This window comes from Mustela nigripes, chromosome 13, assembly GCF_022355385.1.
Source record: "Mustela nigripes isolate SB6536 chromosome 13, MUSNIG.SB6536, whole genome shotgun sequence".
In the NCBI taxonomy this organism is placed as follows: domain Eukaryota; kingdom Metazoa; phylum Chordata; class Mammalia; order Carnivora; family Mustelidae; genus Mustela; species Mustela nigripes.
Window position 1 is genome coordinate 140,737,048 of NC_081569.1, and position 12,694 is coordinate 140,749,741.

The 12,694-nt window shown below is 60.9% G+C and overlaps 1 protein-coding gene across 6 annotated transcripts in view; it reads right to left on the reverse strand.

Moving 5' to 3' along the window:
• Positions 1-12,694, reverse strand: part of BEGAIN (brain enriched guanylate kinase associated) — a 46,298-nt gene that overhangs the window by 27,186 nt on the left and 6,418 nt on the right. For 4 of the 6 annotated variants that reach the window (XM_059373975.1, XM_059373976.1, XM_059373977.1 and 1 more), the window contains exon 2: positions 840-868. In XM_059373975.1, coding sequence (XP_059229958.1) covers positions 840-853 — 14 coding nt within the window. In that variant the 5' untranslated portion in view covers positions 854-868. Of the gene's footprint in view, positions 1-839; positions 869-1,902; positions 1,989-12,694 lie in introns of those variants that run through there. The other 2 variants (XM_059373978.1, XM_059373974.1) reach the window with 1 other exon arrangement.

The following is a 12,694-nucleotide window of genomic DNA, read 5'->3' on the forward strand; positions in this document are numbered from 1 at the left end:
ATTCACGACTTCCTCTTCGACTTCCCCGTGCCACCACCCTCCAGACTTTGGGGGATGGTGCCGAAACCTAGCAGTCAGAGCTGGGCCTGCTGCCCACACAACGCCTCGGCTCAGACTCCGGAAGGAAAACACAGGAGGGGTGTTCCCAAAGTGGGGGTCAGGGTGGCCAAGGGAAGTCGAAGAGGAAGTCGTGAATATTCACATCGGCTGATCCCCGGCGGCCGGCCGAGAAGGGAGCCCGGGGCAGCCCACGATGGCTCAAAGTTTAGCACCCCGAGGGAGGCCTCAGGGGACACTCCCGGACTCGCGGGATTCCCCCAAAATGGCTCCAAGACGCGCCCGCCACGGCTGGCCAGCCGCGAGGACTCCATCCCCCACCCCCGCCCCCACGAGGCGGAAACTTAAAAGCTCAGAACCAGGCAACTGTCAGCTGGGAGTGGGGGGGAGGGGACCCCAAGCCGGCGCGGGGACCCGGCGCGAAGAGCGGGCGCAGAAGCCCGGAGGGTCCCGGGGAGGGGACAGCCGAGAGTCCCGGGCGGCGCACTGGGGCGGGGGTGGGGGGGGCCGTGCAGGCCGTCGCGGTGCACCCCCTCCCCCCTCCGCGGCCGCCCCGGGCCCGGGCCGAGGAGCCCCCGCGCGCGCGGGGCTCCCCATTGTCTCGCAGCGCGCACACACGCACCCCACGGCTGTACACCGGCCCGCGCCAGCCCCGCCGAAGCGGCCCGGGCCCCGTGGCTGCGCCCGGGCGGCGCCCTCCGCACCCCCCCCCCCCCACTCCCAAGCGCCCCCACTGCGACCCGACCTCGCGAGCCGCGCGGCCCGGGAGACGCTGCACTCACCTGAGTTTCTCCATGTCTGCGGCAGAGGCCTGCGAGAAACCAAACGAGAGGGTCAGCAGGCAGGAGGCGTGCGCTCCGCGGCCGCGCCGGGCGGAGCCGGGCACAGCGGGCACGGGCGGGTGCGGCGGCAGGGCGCCCCGCGCGGCTGGGTCAGCGGCAAGCCCGGCCCGCGCGCCCCCAACCCCTGCCCTCTCCGCCCCGGACCCGGGCCGCGGTCCCCGGGACTCAGGGGTGCGCCGGGCCGCGGCCGAGTAACAGGTGAGCCCGCCAGGGCCGCCGCGCTCCCCGGCACCGAGTTACGCCCCCCGGGGGGGAAGAGGGGACCGGCCCGGGGACTCGGGATGGCACGGCCCGGGGCGATTCCGGTCTCGCCCGAAGAAGGGGGACCCGGGCCGGCCCCGTTAACTCTCCCGCGGCCGCGGCCCCCGCCGCTCCCCGCACACCGCCCTCCCCGCCCGCCGCCCCCCCGGCCCGCCCGTTAACCCTTCCAACCCCGCGCTCCCTCCCGGAGGAAGCCGAGCCCGGAATCGCAGAATCTCCTAGTCGGAGAATGTTCGAATCCGGGAATTGGGAACCATACGGGATTGCAGAACCCGACACTCAACACGATCCGAGGGTGATGGCATTTGGGACCTCGGACTGCTCAGTCAGAGACCCCGCTGCCCTCAGATTCTGGGGTTCTGGGCCTGGCTCGCCCCTCCCGGGCCCGAGGGATTAACCCTTGCGCGCCCGGCTCGCCGGCGGGGCTCCCTGCCGGGCTTGCGCAGACCCGCCCGCGCGCGGCTAGGAGACCCTCCCTGCCCAGCCCCGCACAGCCGGGCAGCCCCTCCGCGCGCCGGGCGGGGAGACCCACCCGCTGCGGTTAACCCTGCGGGCGCCGGCGACCGATAGGGACCGCAAGCGGCCCGGGCGGGATCGCACTTCCTGCGCGGAGCGGGGGGCGCGGGGCGGGCTCTCCATCGCCCGGGAGAGGCCGCTCCCGGGAGCTTTCCCCCCGTCTTTCCGTGCCACGACTGGCACTAAGGGGGGACAGGGGTCTGAGCCCAGGGACCACGCGACACACCTGGGAAGACTGATGACTGCCCATCCCGGCCCCTCGCTCCGGGCGCCGCCGCCGCGTCCGCCGGGAGCGCGCTCCGCTCGGGTCCGGGCCCCACGCCGCCTCCCCCACCGCCCCGCCGGGCGAGGGCGCAGCCCGGCCAACAGCGCCGAGCTAGGAGGCCCGGCCCGGGGGCCTCCGCCGGGCTCGGCCGCCAACTCCCCGGGTGCTCGGGCAGGCCCTCCCGGGACTCCGCTGGCCTGTACCCTCACCTGCGAGCCGGGGTTGGGGGCAGGGGGAGGCGGACGAAGCGCTCTGCTGCCCTTCAGCACCAGCGGGCAGTAGAGGGGCTGGGTAGGGGAGGGGGCGGATTTTAGAAGAAAGGATCCGCCGGGGGCCCGGATTGGTTGCCAGACACGACACTGACTCTAAAAGTTGTCGGAGACCCCGAGCCCAGACCCCCTCTAAAAACCCTTCTCCCCTAAAGACGGAGAATTGGCCGCCGAGCCAGTGCCTCCCCCGAAAGCCCCCGCATCCGTCCCAGCCCACCTTTCCCAGGTCCCCATCTCCGGGCTCCGCACATTAGATCCCAGCATACAGCAGGCGCTCAATAAGCACGGACAGGGCATGCCTAGATCCTACACCACTGTGGCGTGTCTTTTCCTGCCTGTCCTCTCTGGCTGTGAGTTACAGGCAGAAGCTCTGTCCCTTCACTGGGGCACCCCCAGCACCCAGCAGGCCTGGCCTCCACAGGGCCCGCGCCGGGTGGGAGGAGCCGTGCTTCCTCGGGGTCAGCCCCAGCCAGGTTCATACCCAACCCCAAAAGCCCAAGTGTTCCTCCATCCCACGGCGCTTTCGTGCACAGGCATTAGCTCTGGGCTAAGTGCTTGCGGTGGGAGCGGACAGCCAATGAGGTGAGCCGTGCCCTCTGGGGGCTAATGGTTGAGAAAGGAAACCCCCACTCGGTCCTGGGAGTTCCCCCTCCGCGGAGGGGCAAGGATAAATACTGGCACTACCTTCCCGACACCCCCCGCCCCCAAAATGGTGGCTCCTCTGGACAGCTCAGCAGAGAAGCCATCATTCCCATTTCACGGATAAGGAAAGCAAAGGCCAAAGCCCAACCCAGCCCAGCAGGGCCTGGAACCCAGCCCTCAGAGAGAGAGGCCTTCCCCACCCCCCCAGCCGCAAAGGCTAGGGGCACCCCTCCTATGTCTTTGGTTGTCTCAATCACTCACAGTGAATGACCTGCCAGGGAGTTTGTCTAAAATTAATAAGAATGTATTAAAATTTAATTTAAAAAATCTAGCATTAATTATTTATAGTGAATGTTTCAGCTTCTCTAAAAGGTCTGTCTGGGAGTTTCATCCCCAAGAAGACATCTCTGGGGAAGCTGCTGAGTTGTCCTGGTGGTGGGGGAGGGAGCAGGCCAGGAAGGCTTGTGGGGAAGGAGAGGGGGTCTAGCCCTGGCACCCTGGAGCCCCTCCCTTCATGCTGCTACTCCAGACCCTGAAGCCTGGCTCTGACCCTTCCACGAAGACTCAGATTCTCCCCAGACCCAGTGCCTGTGCCCTCATCCTTAAAAGATCGCCTCCTCCAGGCAGCCCTCTATGGAGACCCAGTGGAGTTGTTTGGTTTAGGTCTCCATATCAGACGCGTACCCCCCTGGGGCAGGGCCTTTCTGGGCCCTGGCCCAGGGCTAGCCTAGCGCTTCACCCAGGGTTTGGGAGCCTGGACGCAGCTCTGGATGCCCATGTGATAAGCAGTCACAGCTGTACGTGGCTGGGGAGCAGTGAGGCCAGCCCTCTGTGGAGGTGTTATGCCTTTGGCAATGGTCTTAGTGTTGGGGCCAGACCTCCAGGTTCAAGTTGACTCTGCAATTCAGAAGCACAAGATTTGGGAATATTCCTGAAATGCCCCTGAAATACGGATGAGAAAAACAAGACCAGAGCCTGAAATGGGCTTATTCCAAGTCACCTAAAGTAAGCCAAGGCCTGCCTGGTGGGCTGGGTAGAGGGGAATGGGGGCACCGCCCGGGTCTTGGGCCAGAGGGGGCCGAGGATGGCTATGAACATGAGGGTCCTGTGGGATGTCCAGGGTCCTCAGTGTGAAATGATGGGGCAGGACATACCCTCTGGCCCCTCTAGGGACCTACAGGCGAGTGGGATCCCAGCACTCTTCTCCAGGGACTCCCATACCCATGGCCCCACGCCTCCTCCTGCGGCACACTGTGACCTTGATCCCTCCTGGTGGTCCAGCTCAGTAGCCACCTTATTTCCCCAAAACATCCCATAAGCCCTCCTGGCCTCAGCCCACCTGCTCTCTGTCCTGGCCCCAGAAGGCCGTCCTCCTAGTGCACCTAGGCACGTGAGTGGCTCACAGGAGGCGCTCCCAAGAGGCAATGGAGGGAGGCCAATCTACCTAACCGTCTGACCTCACCTCCAACCTGCCCCTTACTTGGCACACAACGGCCACACTGGACTCCTTGCTGGTCCCAAGCTCACCCAGCTGGCTCCGGCCTCAGGGCTTTTGCATGTCTTCCCTGCACCTGGAATGATCTCGAGTGGCTAGTGCCTTCTGTCTCTGACGACTCATCTGGAGTAGCTCCTTGCCCACCAAAGGACTTCTCATCTCACCAGTGTCCTCCTTGGTCATTTGCCTCCCACTCTGCCCCTGCCCTTCGAACGATACTTCTATCCCCAGCACCTGGCACAGAGGGCCTCCAGTGGCAAGCGGTGACACCAGAACCGCAGCAGTTGCCCCTTCCCCCTTCCCCCTCCTCCCTCCCCCCTCCCCCAGATGCACCTGCTCTGCGCCCTGAGTGCCTTCCTGGCCTCCTGGCTCCTATCATTCACTCACCACCCTGTGACCCTCCCCAAGCTAGGTGGTGCCTGAGCCCAAGGGCGCATGTGCACGGAGTCCTGCCTGGGGAGCCCCTCTGAGGCTGTGGGTCCTCCCGCTCCACACTCCCCCCACCCCCGCCAGCCGGTGTGTCACTCTTCCACTGGACCATCTGGCTGGGTTGCATTGCTGCCCATTCCACTCCAAATCCTTCTGTTTCCAAACTACAGAGAGAGGGAATGGGAGTCTCTGTCTGGGGACGGGCCTGCTTGGTGCTGAGAGCCAGGCCTGGGACACAGGGAGCCTGGGTTCTGGTCCCAGCTTGGCCTCTGTCTCACCATGTGACCCTGGGCCAGTCCCTGTCCTCCCTTGGGGCCGGGGGCTGGCCTCTCAGACTCTGACCCTAGTGCTCCACTGCCGAGGTCTCCATAAATCCACTCAGGTCTCTGGCTTCCTCAGTTTCCCCGTTATCGTGCTCCCCGACTTCCAACTCCAGGGGAGGAAACAAGCTGAACAATGTGGAGGGGGCGTGGGGGGTTCGAATCCCAGGTGTGGCTACCACAGAGGTCACCCACCTCCCACTGATGAAGACTCCTATGCAGCTGTGTGACCTCTGGCAAGTCTCTCAACCTCTCTGAGCTCAATCCCACATCTAGGGAGCATGGAAAACTTTCAAAGGACATTGCAAGTGACAAGATAGCCATGCGTAAGGGACTATCTTGGGGATAGGGCTCCTCTGGAGAGGCGGCCTTTTCAATGTCACGATCTGGGGTGGACAGCCTTCTGCGATGCCTTCTTGCCCTCATTCAACAAACACGGACCATGTGCCCTGTTCTAGGGGACTCAGCAGAGAACGGGCTCCGTGCCCCAACGGTTTGGATATTCTCACTAGAATGCGGATTACATGGGAGGTCAGCACAGCGCCCCCGCAGCCCCAGTGTCTGCTGGGGAGGAGGGAAGCCTGGGGCTGGCTGGAACTGTCCAAAGGGAGGTCAAGAGGAAGGGAGAGCCATGACAGGGGGCTCAGGAGAGCAGCAGACTCTGGGCGGGGTGTGGGGGGGCGCTGGTGAGTCTGGGAGCATCTGGTCACCCGTGGGGAGCAAAGGTGTGTGTCACGGGCTACGATCAGGACTTGGGCTTTTGTCCTGGGTGGGTAGGGATCCCCACAGGGCCAAACAGAGGACTGTCCCTGGCGTCGCTGTGTGTGGGACGCACTGAAGGGTTAAGTGTGGGGCCCCAGAGGTGCAGTCAGCGGCAAGCCAGGCCTGCGGGGCGAGGGTGCAGGTGGGACAGGTGCTCCCGGCTGGAAGGCTGACAGACGCCCCAGTGGGGACATGGCCAAGGGGGCAGGGGCACACACAGGTCCAGGAAATGTGAATCTGGGAGTGGCCGGGGTAGACGCGGCACTAAAAGTCACAGGACTGGAGGAGATACCACGGGAGTGAGTGTGGGGTGTAGAGATGCTGCTTGGAGGTCAGGGTGCATCGAGGGGTGGAGCCTGAGAAGGACATGGAGGCGCAGCAGAGGAGCGGAGGAGGAGAGCGGGGTTTTCCGGGAGAGGAGGGGACACCGGCGTTCACAGACCGTGTCCTGGCTAAGAAGCAGGCTTCGTGTCCCTCAGCGTCCCCCACCGGGCTGGCCTGTGCTGGCCACATAGCAGGTCGCCTGCCCATACCCTCGTCCCAGGACCAAGGTGAGCTGTGTGTGTTCCCGGCCCTCCTCGATGGAAGGGAGAGGTGAGTGCTTGTCCCAGGTACCCCCAGTAAGTTAGGGAGCTGAACTGGGGTCCTGGCTTGGCACGGGTGCCTCCAGATGGGGCTGGGAGTGTCCTTCTTCCTGGGATTCCAGAGGCCCTGGCCGCCGCCTGAGCTGAGCTGAGCTGCGCCCCGTCTGGCTCCCCACCCCGCCTGCCTCTCCCTGGGCTCCATGGTAGCCTCAGGCAGGGCCTCGGGTTTCCATCCCAGCCGAGCGGCTGCAAGCTGGCCTCCGGAGCTAAATCTGGCTTGCCAGCATGTTGTATTTGGCCTGCAAGAGGTTTTAAAAATTTTTTAAAAAACATTTGAGCCAACATTTAAAAATTGGGAGAGTTTACATTTTAAATTCCATATTTTTGGCTTCTACTGAAAATTTGCAAGATCTGGCAACTCCGGCCCACATTCCCACGTGGCAACAGTTGGGGAGCTGAGAAGCAGCTGCCCCCCCCCCAGAGGCACCTCGGGGGGCTCCCACTAGAGAGAGGCACCGTCCACACCTAACTTACCCGCCAGCTTAGCTAGACAGGGCGGGGTGGGGGGAACTGAGCCCTGGAGGGCGGAGGGACTTGTCGGGGTCACTCAGTGGGAAAGCCTGTGGGACAGGGTCTGGGAACCTCCAGGCTTGGCATCAGAGGTCTTGTCACCCACTCTACCTGGGTAGAGCCCCCAGCCTGCCTCTCCTTCCAGGACCCTGGCTCTGGTCCTCCTGCTCTCTTCTCCTGACCTCAGGAATTGGCTGGCTTCGGTCCTCCATGCTGTCACTCAGGCCTGGGGACCATGAGAGCTGGAGGTCTCAGAGGCCTGTCTTTTTTGGGGCTTCGTGTTTGCTAGACAATGAAGGGGAGAACCAGGGTCACCCATGCCACTCAGACAGATGGGACAGAGTCCGGCCTAAAATTCAGGTCCTTCCCCTGGTGTGTAGCTGCCCACCTCCCTCCATTCAGGTGGGAATGGTGAAACTCCAGGCATTATCCTCAAAAAAGGGCTTTCAGGTTAAGGACTGGAGGCCAGGGGTCTGCCCCACCCCCCCAGCCTGGGAATAGTTCTCGGGGAGGGCAGGAGACACACAGCAAAGTGACCACCAGCATGACCTTCTATCACCGTGCCAGAGACTGAACTCCTACTGTGTGCTGGGCACTTTCACCCATGACCTCTAACCCTCCTGCCCCCACGCACCCTGGAGGATGGAGAGCTCTGCTGTTCTCTGAGCTGCTCCTGGTCTGTGAAACAGGCCTGCTCCTGGTAGCTCTCTGACCCTCCTATCTGAGCACCTGATGTGCGGCTGGGACAGAGGGGACTTGGAGCAGGGGTTCCCCATGCTGTACGGAATCTTCCAGAGGCCTGGGTGTCATGCCCCCCCCCCCCAGCCCGGGCCCAGTATCCCCAGAGCGAGGGCTGCCCTATGTGCAGGGCTGAGTGGCAGGGAGGCGGGGTTCCCCATTGCCAGGCCACCCGTTGGGTGCGTTTCCTGTGACAAGGCAAAAGAAGGTTCATGACCACTCCTGCCTGCTGTTCCTGGCCAGGGAAACCGAAGCCCAGAGTGGGTGGTGACCTGTCGTGATGACCAGCCGGCAGGGGTCCCTGAGCTGAGTCTGGCTCAAGCTGAGAGCTCGCGGGCTGGGCTCAGGGGAGCGGGCCCGGCAGCCATCAGGGAAGGCTGCCTACTGGCCATGCTGCTCCCTGCTCACCCTGGAGAATGAGGCAGGGGCCTGGGGGCCAGGGAGGGGGCAGCGGCAGGGGACTCTGAGGAGCAGAGGGGCAGAGGGAGGGGTTGAGACTGCCTGGGTCTGGCCCTGGCTGCTCTGCCATGACCTGAGTCTCGGTTGCATCCTCTGGACATTGGGAGCATAATGATGGCACCAGCCTCCTGGGGGTGCACTGTGCCTGGGATCAAGCGTTACAAGAACACCCAGAATTTTGTTTTTAAAAGAAGCTGTCCTGGTAGGGAAGCCATCCTCAAGAGTCCTGGTTGTAAGTTCCGCCAACCTGGTCCTCTGGCCCCACCTAGGTCCTGCGCCCAGAGAAGTCTGGAAGGGGCTCTGTCCTCGCCTGGCCCCAGGGGACACAGATCGTTGGGGAGACTGAGGTCAGCACCAGGGTGGTGTGCATGCTCGTGGGGCTCTGCTCGGCACAATGAGATCTCCAGGGAGGCCAGGGCGTCTGGGTGCGCAGGGTGGGTGGGGCACAGGTGTCGAGAAAGACACCTGCTTTGAGATTTGAAGACCTCGGTCCCAGCCCAGACCCCCGCCATGTGACCTGGGGCACGCAGCAGCCCCTTAGAAGCTCAGTTTCCAATTCTATAAAATGGGGGAATTAGTGAAGGACATGGATCTATCTATCTGCCCGATAGGACAGGGACATACCACCTCACATGGAGGGGTCTCAAATGCAAAAATTCAAAGCAACAATCAGATGAAATCCTGTGATAAAATACGGAGGCAAAAATTCATGTGCGCTGGGGTCACAACGATCCGCCTGCCCCAAGCCAGAAATGTCACCGTAGAGATTCATTCTTTTGGTTCTTAAGGTCTTGCCCATCCCAGAGAGGATAAAGGGGGTGTGATGAGGGACCCCGGAGGTGGTCAGCCAGGACTGATGGAGAAAGGACACAGGGAAGGAGGAGGGAGGGGACCCCAGCAGCCTCTGCTGAGCTGCCCGAAGGGGGATGGGCTGAGGCCAAGACTCACCCGGTTTGGAGGCTTTCGGGGGGAGGCCGCTGGGCCCCCATATTTGCCGCCGGCTATTCGAGAACCGCTAGTCTCCACGGCCCGGCCTGGCCCGGCTCTGCCAGCAACCTCAGCTGGGGACAGCGGAGGGTTCAAGGCCAGGGTCTTCTCTGGGCCCGCAGCTCCTGTGAGGGGTTCCTGGGCAGGGCCTGGGTCTTGCTTCCCCCCAGAGGGCTCCGGGCTACGGCCTCTGGGCCCCCGGAAGGCCTCCAGTGTCCCAGGATCCAGCACTCGCACAGTGACCTCATCTAGGAACCTGGAGAAGGGCAGCCTGGCCTCTCTTCGGCGGCACAGCCGGGCAAGGGGGCCTCTGGCAGTCCTGCTGCCTGCGCTCAGGGGCTCTGGGGTGGACCGCAGGCCAGCTGACGCCTGTGTCTCCTCCTGGCCTGGTCCCACCGCCCAGCTGGGGCAATGTGTCTGGCCCTCGGGGTTCTGGCCTAGAGCGGGACTTGGTGCGCGGCTTTGAACGTCCTCTCTGCATGCTTCTTTCCTCGGGGCTGTGGCCCGAGGCTTCAAGAAGGAGCTGTGGCCCTCTTTCCTGGGGCTGCCAGGGTCAGGGCCCCCGGCCTGAGAGTCCGCCCGGGAGAGCATCCTCCTTAGTCAGTCCAAGGTCAAGCCACTCCAAGTACCTCATTGACCCTCACTTCTCTTCTCCCACGGGACTGGGATCCCCTGGCCTCTTGTGAGGGTGTGGTCAGGGCCACCTGCCCTCATTGGCCAGAGCGACCTGCTGAATCCCTGCCTGCCATTGATCCAGAGAGCACGTGGCAGGGGGGCTCCCACCCCCTCCATTGATTCTCACTAAGTGAGAGCTGGGCTTCAGGGCTTAGAAAGTGCTACAGAGAAGGTCATGTCCTGAGCTCTATGTCTGCTGGAGCGGCGGGGCCGGGGTGGGGGTGGGGGAGATAGCCTGCACTGAATGAGCTCCTGCTGTGTACAGGGAAGGGGCTGGCCTGGGCCTCACATACGCCACTCACAGCTCCTCTGCCAGGTGTGGTGTTGGATGCATGGAGATGGAGAGGTGGGCAGCACAGAGACGGCTGTGACAACTGCCAGGACAGGGTGAGCACAGGGCCTGAATAAGGGGAAATTAGAACATCATTGATCTGGCCAAATGGGAGGGTATGGTGGAGACTGCCAGTTGCCCACTGTTTTCCTATCTGTCCTTAGTAAAGAACCCATTTTATTCGGGAAGGAAAGATACTCAGCTAAAAGACTGCATTTCTCAGGCTCCTTTGCAACCAAGGATTGCCAGGGATATATAAACAGAAGTTATTGGGTGTGACTTCAGGCAGAGCTCCTTAAAAGGGATCAGACAGCTTGCATGTGCTTCTTTTGCTCCCACGCCCCACCCTCCTGCTTCTTAACTGGAGCATGGAAGTGATGGTTGGAGCTATTGCAGCTACATTGCACCACGAGGCAAACTTGTGGCAGAAGCTATTTACAAAGGTGGGAAGAGCAGAAAACCAAAAGGAACCTAGGCTCCTAATGGCTACCGAGTCATCACACCAGCCCTGGACTACCTGCCTTTGGTGCTTTAACTTGAGAGAAACTTGTCTATTGTGAGCTGTAGTTACTTACTTCCAGGTTCCATTACTAGCAGGTGTGTGCCATTCCTCAACAATACACAGGGGATAAGGCAAAGAATAGTGTTTGGTAATGCAATGAGGGAAGAGCCTTTGGCACATAGGTCCCAGAGTGTAATTAAATGGGGAGTACAATGGAGAAGATTAACCTAGAGAAAAGGCCCGGGAAGATACGAAACAGGACTCCTTCCTGGGATGTACCTGCATGAGTCAAAGGAAGTCTCACTGCAGGGTGGCAGCCCCAGGCCCTTGGCTGGCCAGCTGCTGGCCATCACTACCACCTGGGCTTCTGGTGCTGCTCAGAGCTTGGCCTTGACTCTCCTTGGCAGTGGCTACTCATGGCTGTGACCCTGGGGCCCCTGCCCACTTGGTGGTGCCTAGATGCCTCTTATCAAGTGCTAGGGACCCCTTCTTTTCTGGACTCAATTGGACACCTCTCTGAATGTCCCCAGAGCATCTGTGGCTGAATGTCTGAAAAGCTCCATAAGCTCAGCTCCACAGGAGCAGCCTGGACTCCTCCTTCTCTCTTCCCCCTCCCCCTTCCAACCAGCAGGCCCTGGCAATTCAGCTCCTCTCAGACCTGACCACTTCCCTCCATCCCCGACATCACCTTGCTCGTCCCAGGTGCCACCATGTCTCACTGTGTACCTGCAATCACCTCCCCCCAGGCCTCTGACCCTCTGCTGGTCCAGCTTGGTCCATCCCACAAACATACCAGTGTGAATTTTAAAATTCACAGACCAAATAACTAGATAATGTCACATGATCATAATGCCCTGCCAATCCCTGCCAGCCAATGTCTTCTTTAGAAGCACCTAAGGGCCTGGAACCTTCATCAAGTTCCTGACTGTGCTAAGCTCTATCTGATCTCAGGGCTTTTGTATGTGCTGTTCCCTCCACCAGAATCACTCTCCCTCCCTGTCTCTTTCCCTCTGTCTCCTCACCTAATTCACATTTAACTTCAGGGCCCGAGTCATCAGCCTGTCCCCTTGCAGCCCCCAGATCAGATCAAGTCCCCTTGCAAGAGCCTCTTGTCACCCCTGCACTTCTAATAGCACAGCCCCCAACTGCAAAGGGTACATTTGCAATCATTTGTTCATTCTCTCTGTCCCCAGGAATTGAAGCTCTGTTCCATCCTCACTCTCTACATAGGCCTAGGCACATAGTAAGTGCTCAGTAAGTAGTTCTGGAGTGGCCCCTTTCTGGGCTGAGAACTGGGGAGGAGAGCATTGAAGAGCATGGATTGCAGACTCTTAGAAAACCAAGCATCCCCCTAGCCGTGCAGTCCCCTGATAGCCATTCCTTGGCACCTGGATAGCCCCCTTGGCAGTGGCTGTCCAGCCCCTGCCCCATCACCATCTCCATTACCACCATGGTCTCTTTCACCACCCCATCACCATCTCCATCATCATCACCATCACCATCTCCATTATCATCACCATCACATCTCCATCACCATCACCATCACCAACTCCATCTCAATCATTATCTCCATCCCTATCATCATTGCCATCTTGAACTCCATCACCACCACCACCATCATCTCCATCATGATCTCTATCACCAACTCTATTGCCATCAGCATCTCCATCTCCATCACTATAACCATCCCATCTCCATCACTACCTTCATCACCATCACATCTCCATCACCATCCATCACTATCCCCATCCCCTTCACCACCACCAACTCCATCCCCATCTCCACCACCATCCTTATCTCCATCACCATTTCCATCTTCATCACCAACTCAGTCTCCATCACCAACTCTGTCTCCATCACTAAGTCCATCTCCATCACTATCTTCATCACCATCAACATCACCATCACCATCACCACCACCATCTCCATTGCCATCACCATCTCCATCACCAACTCTGTCTTCATCTCCTAGTCCATCTCCATCATCATC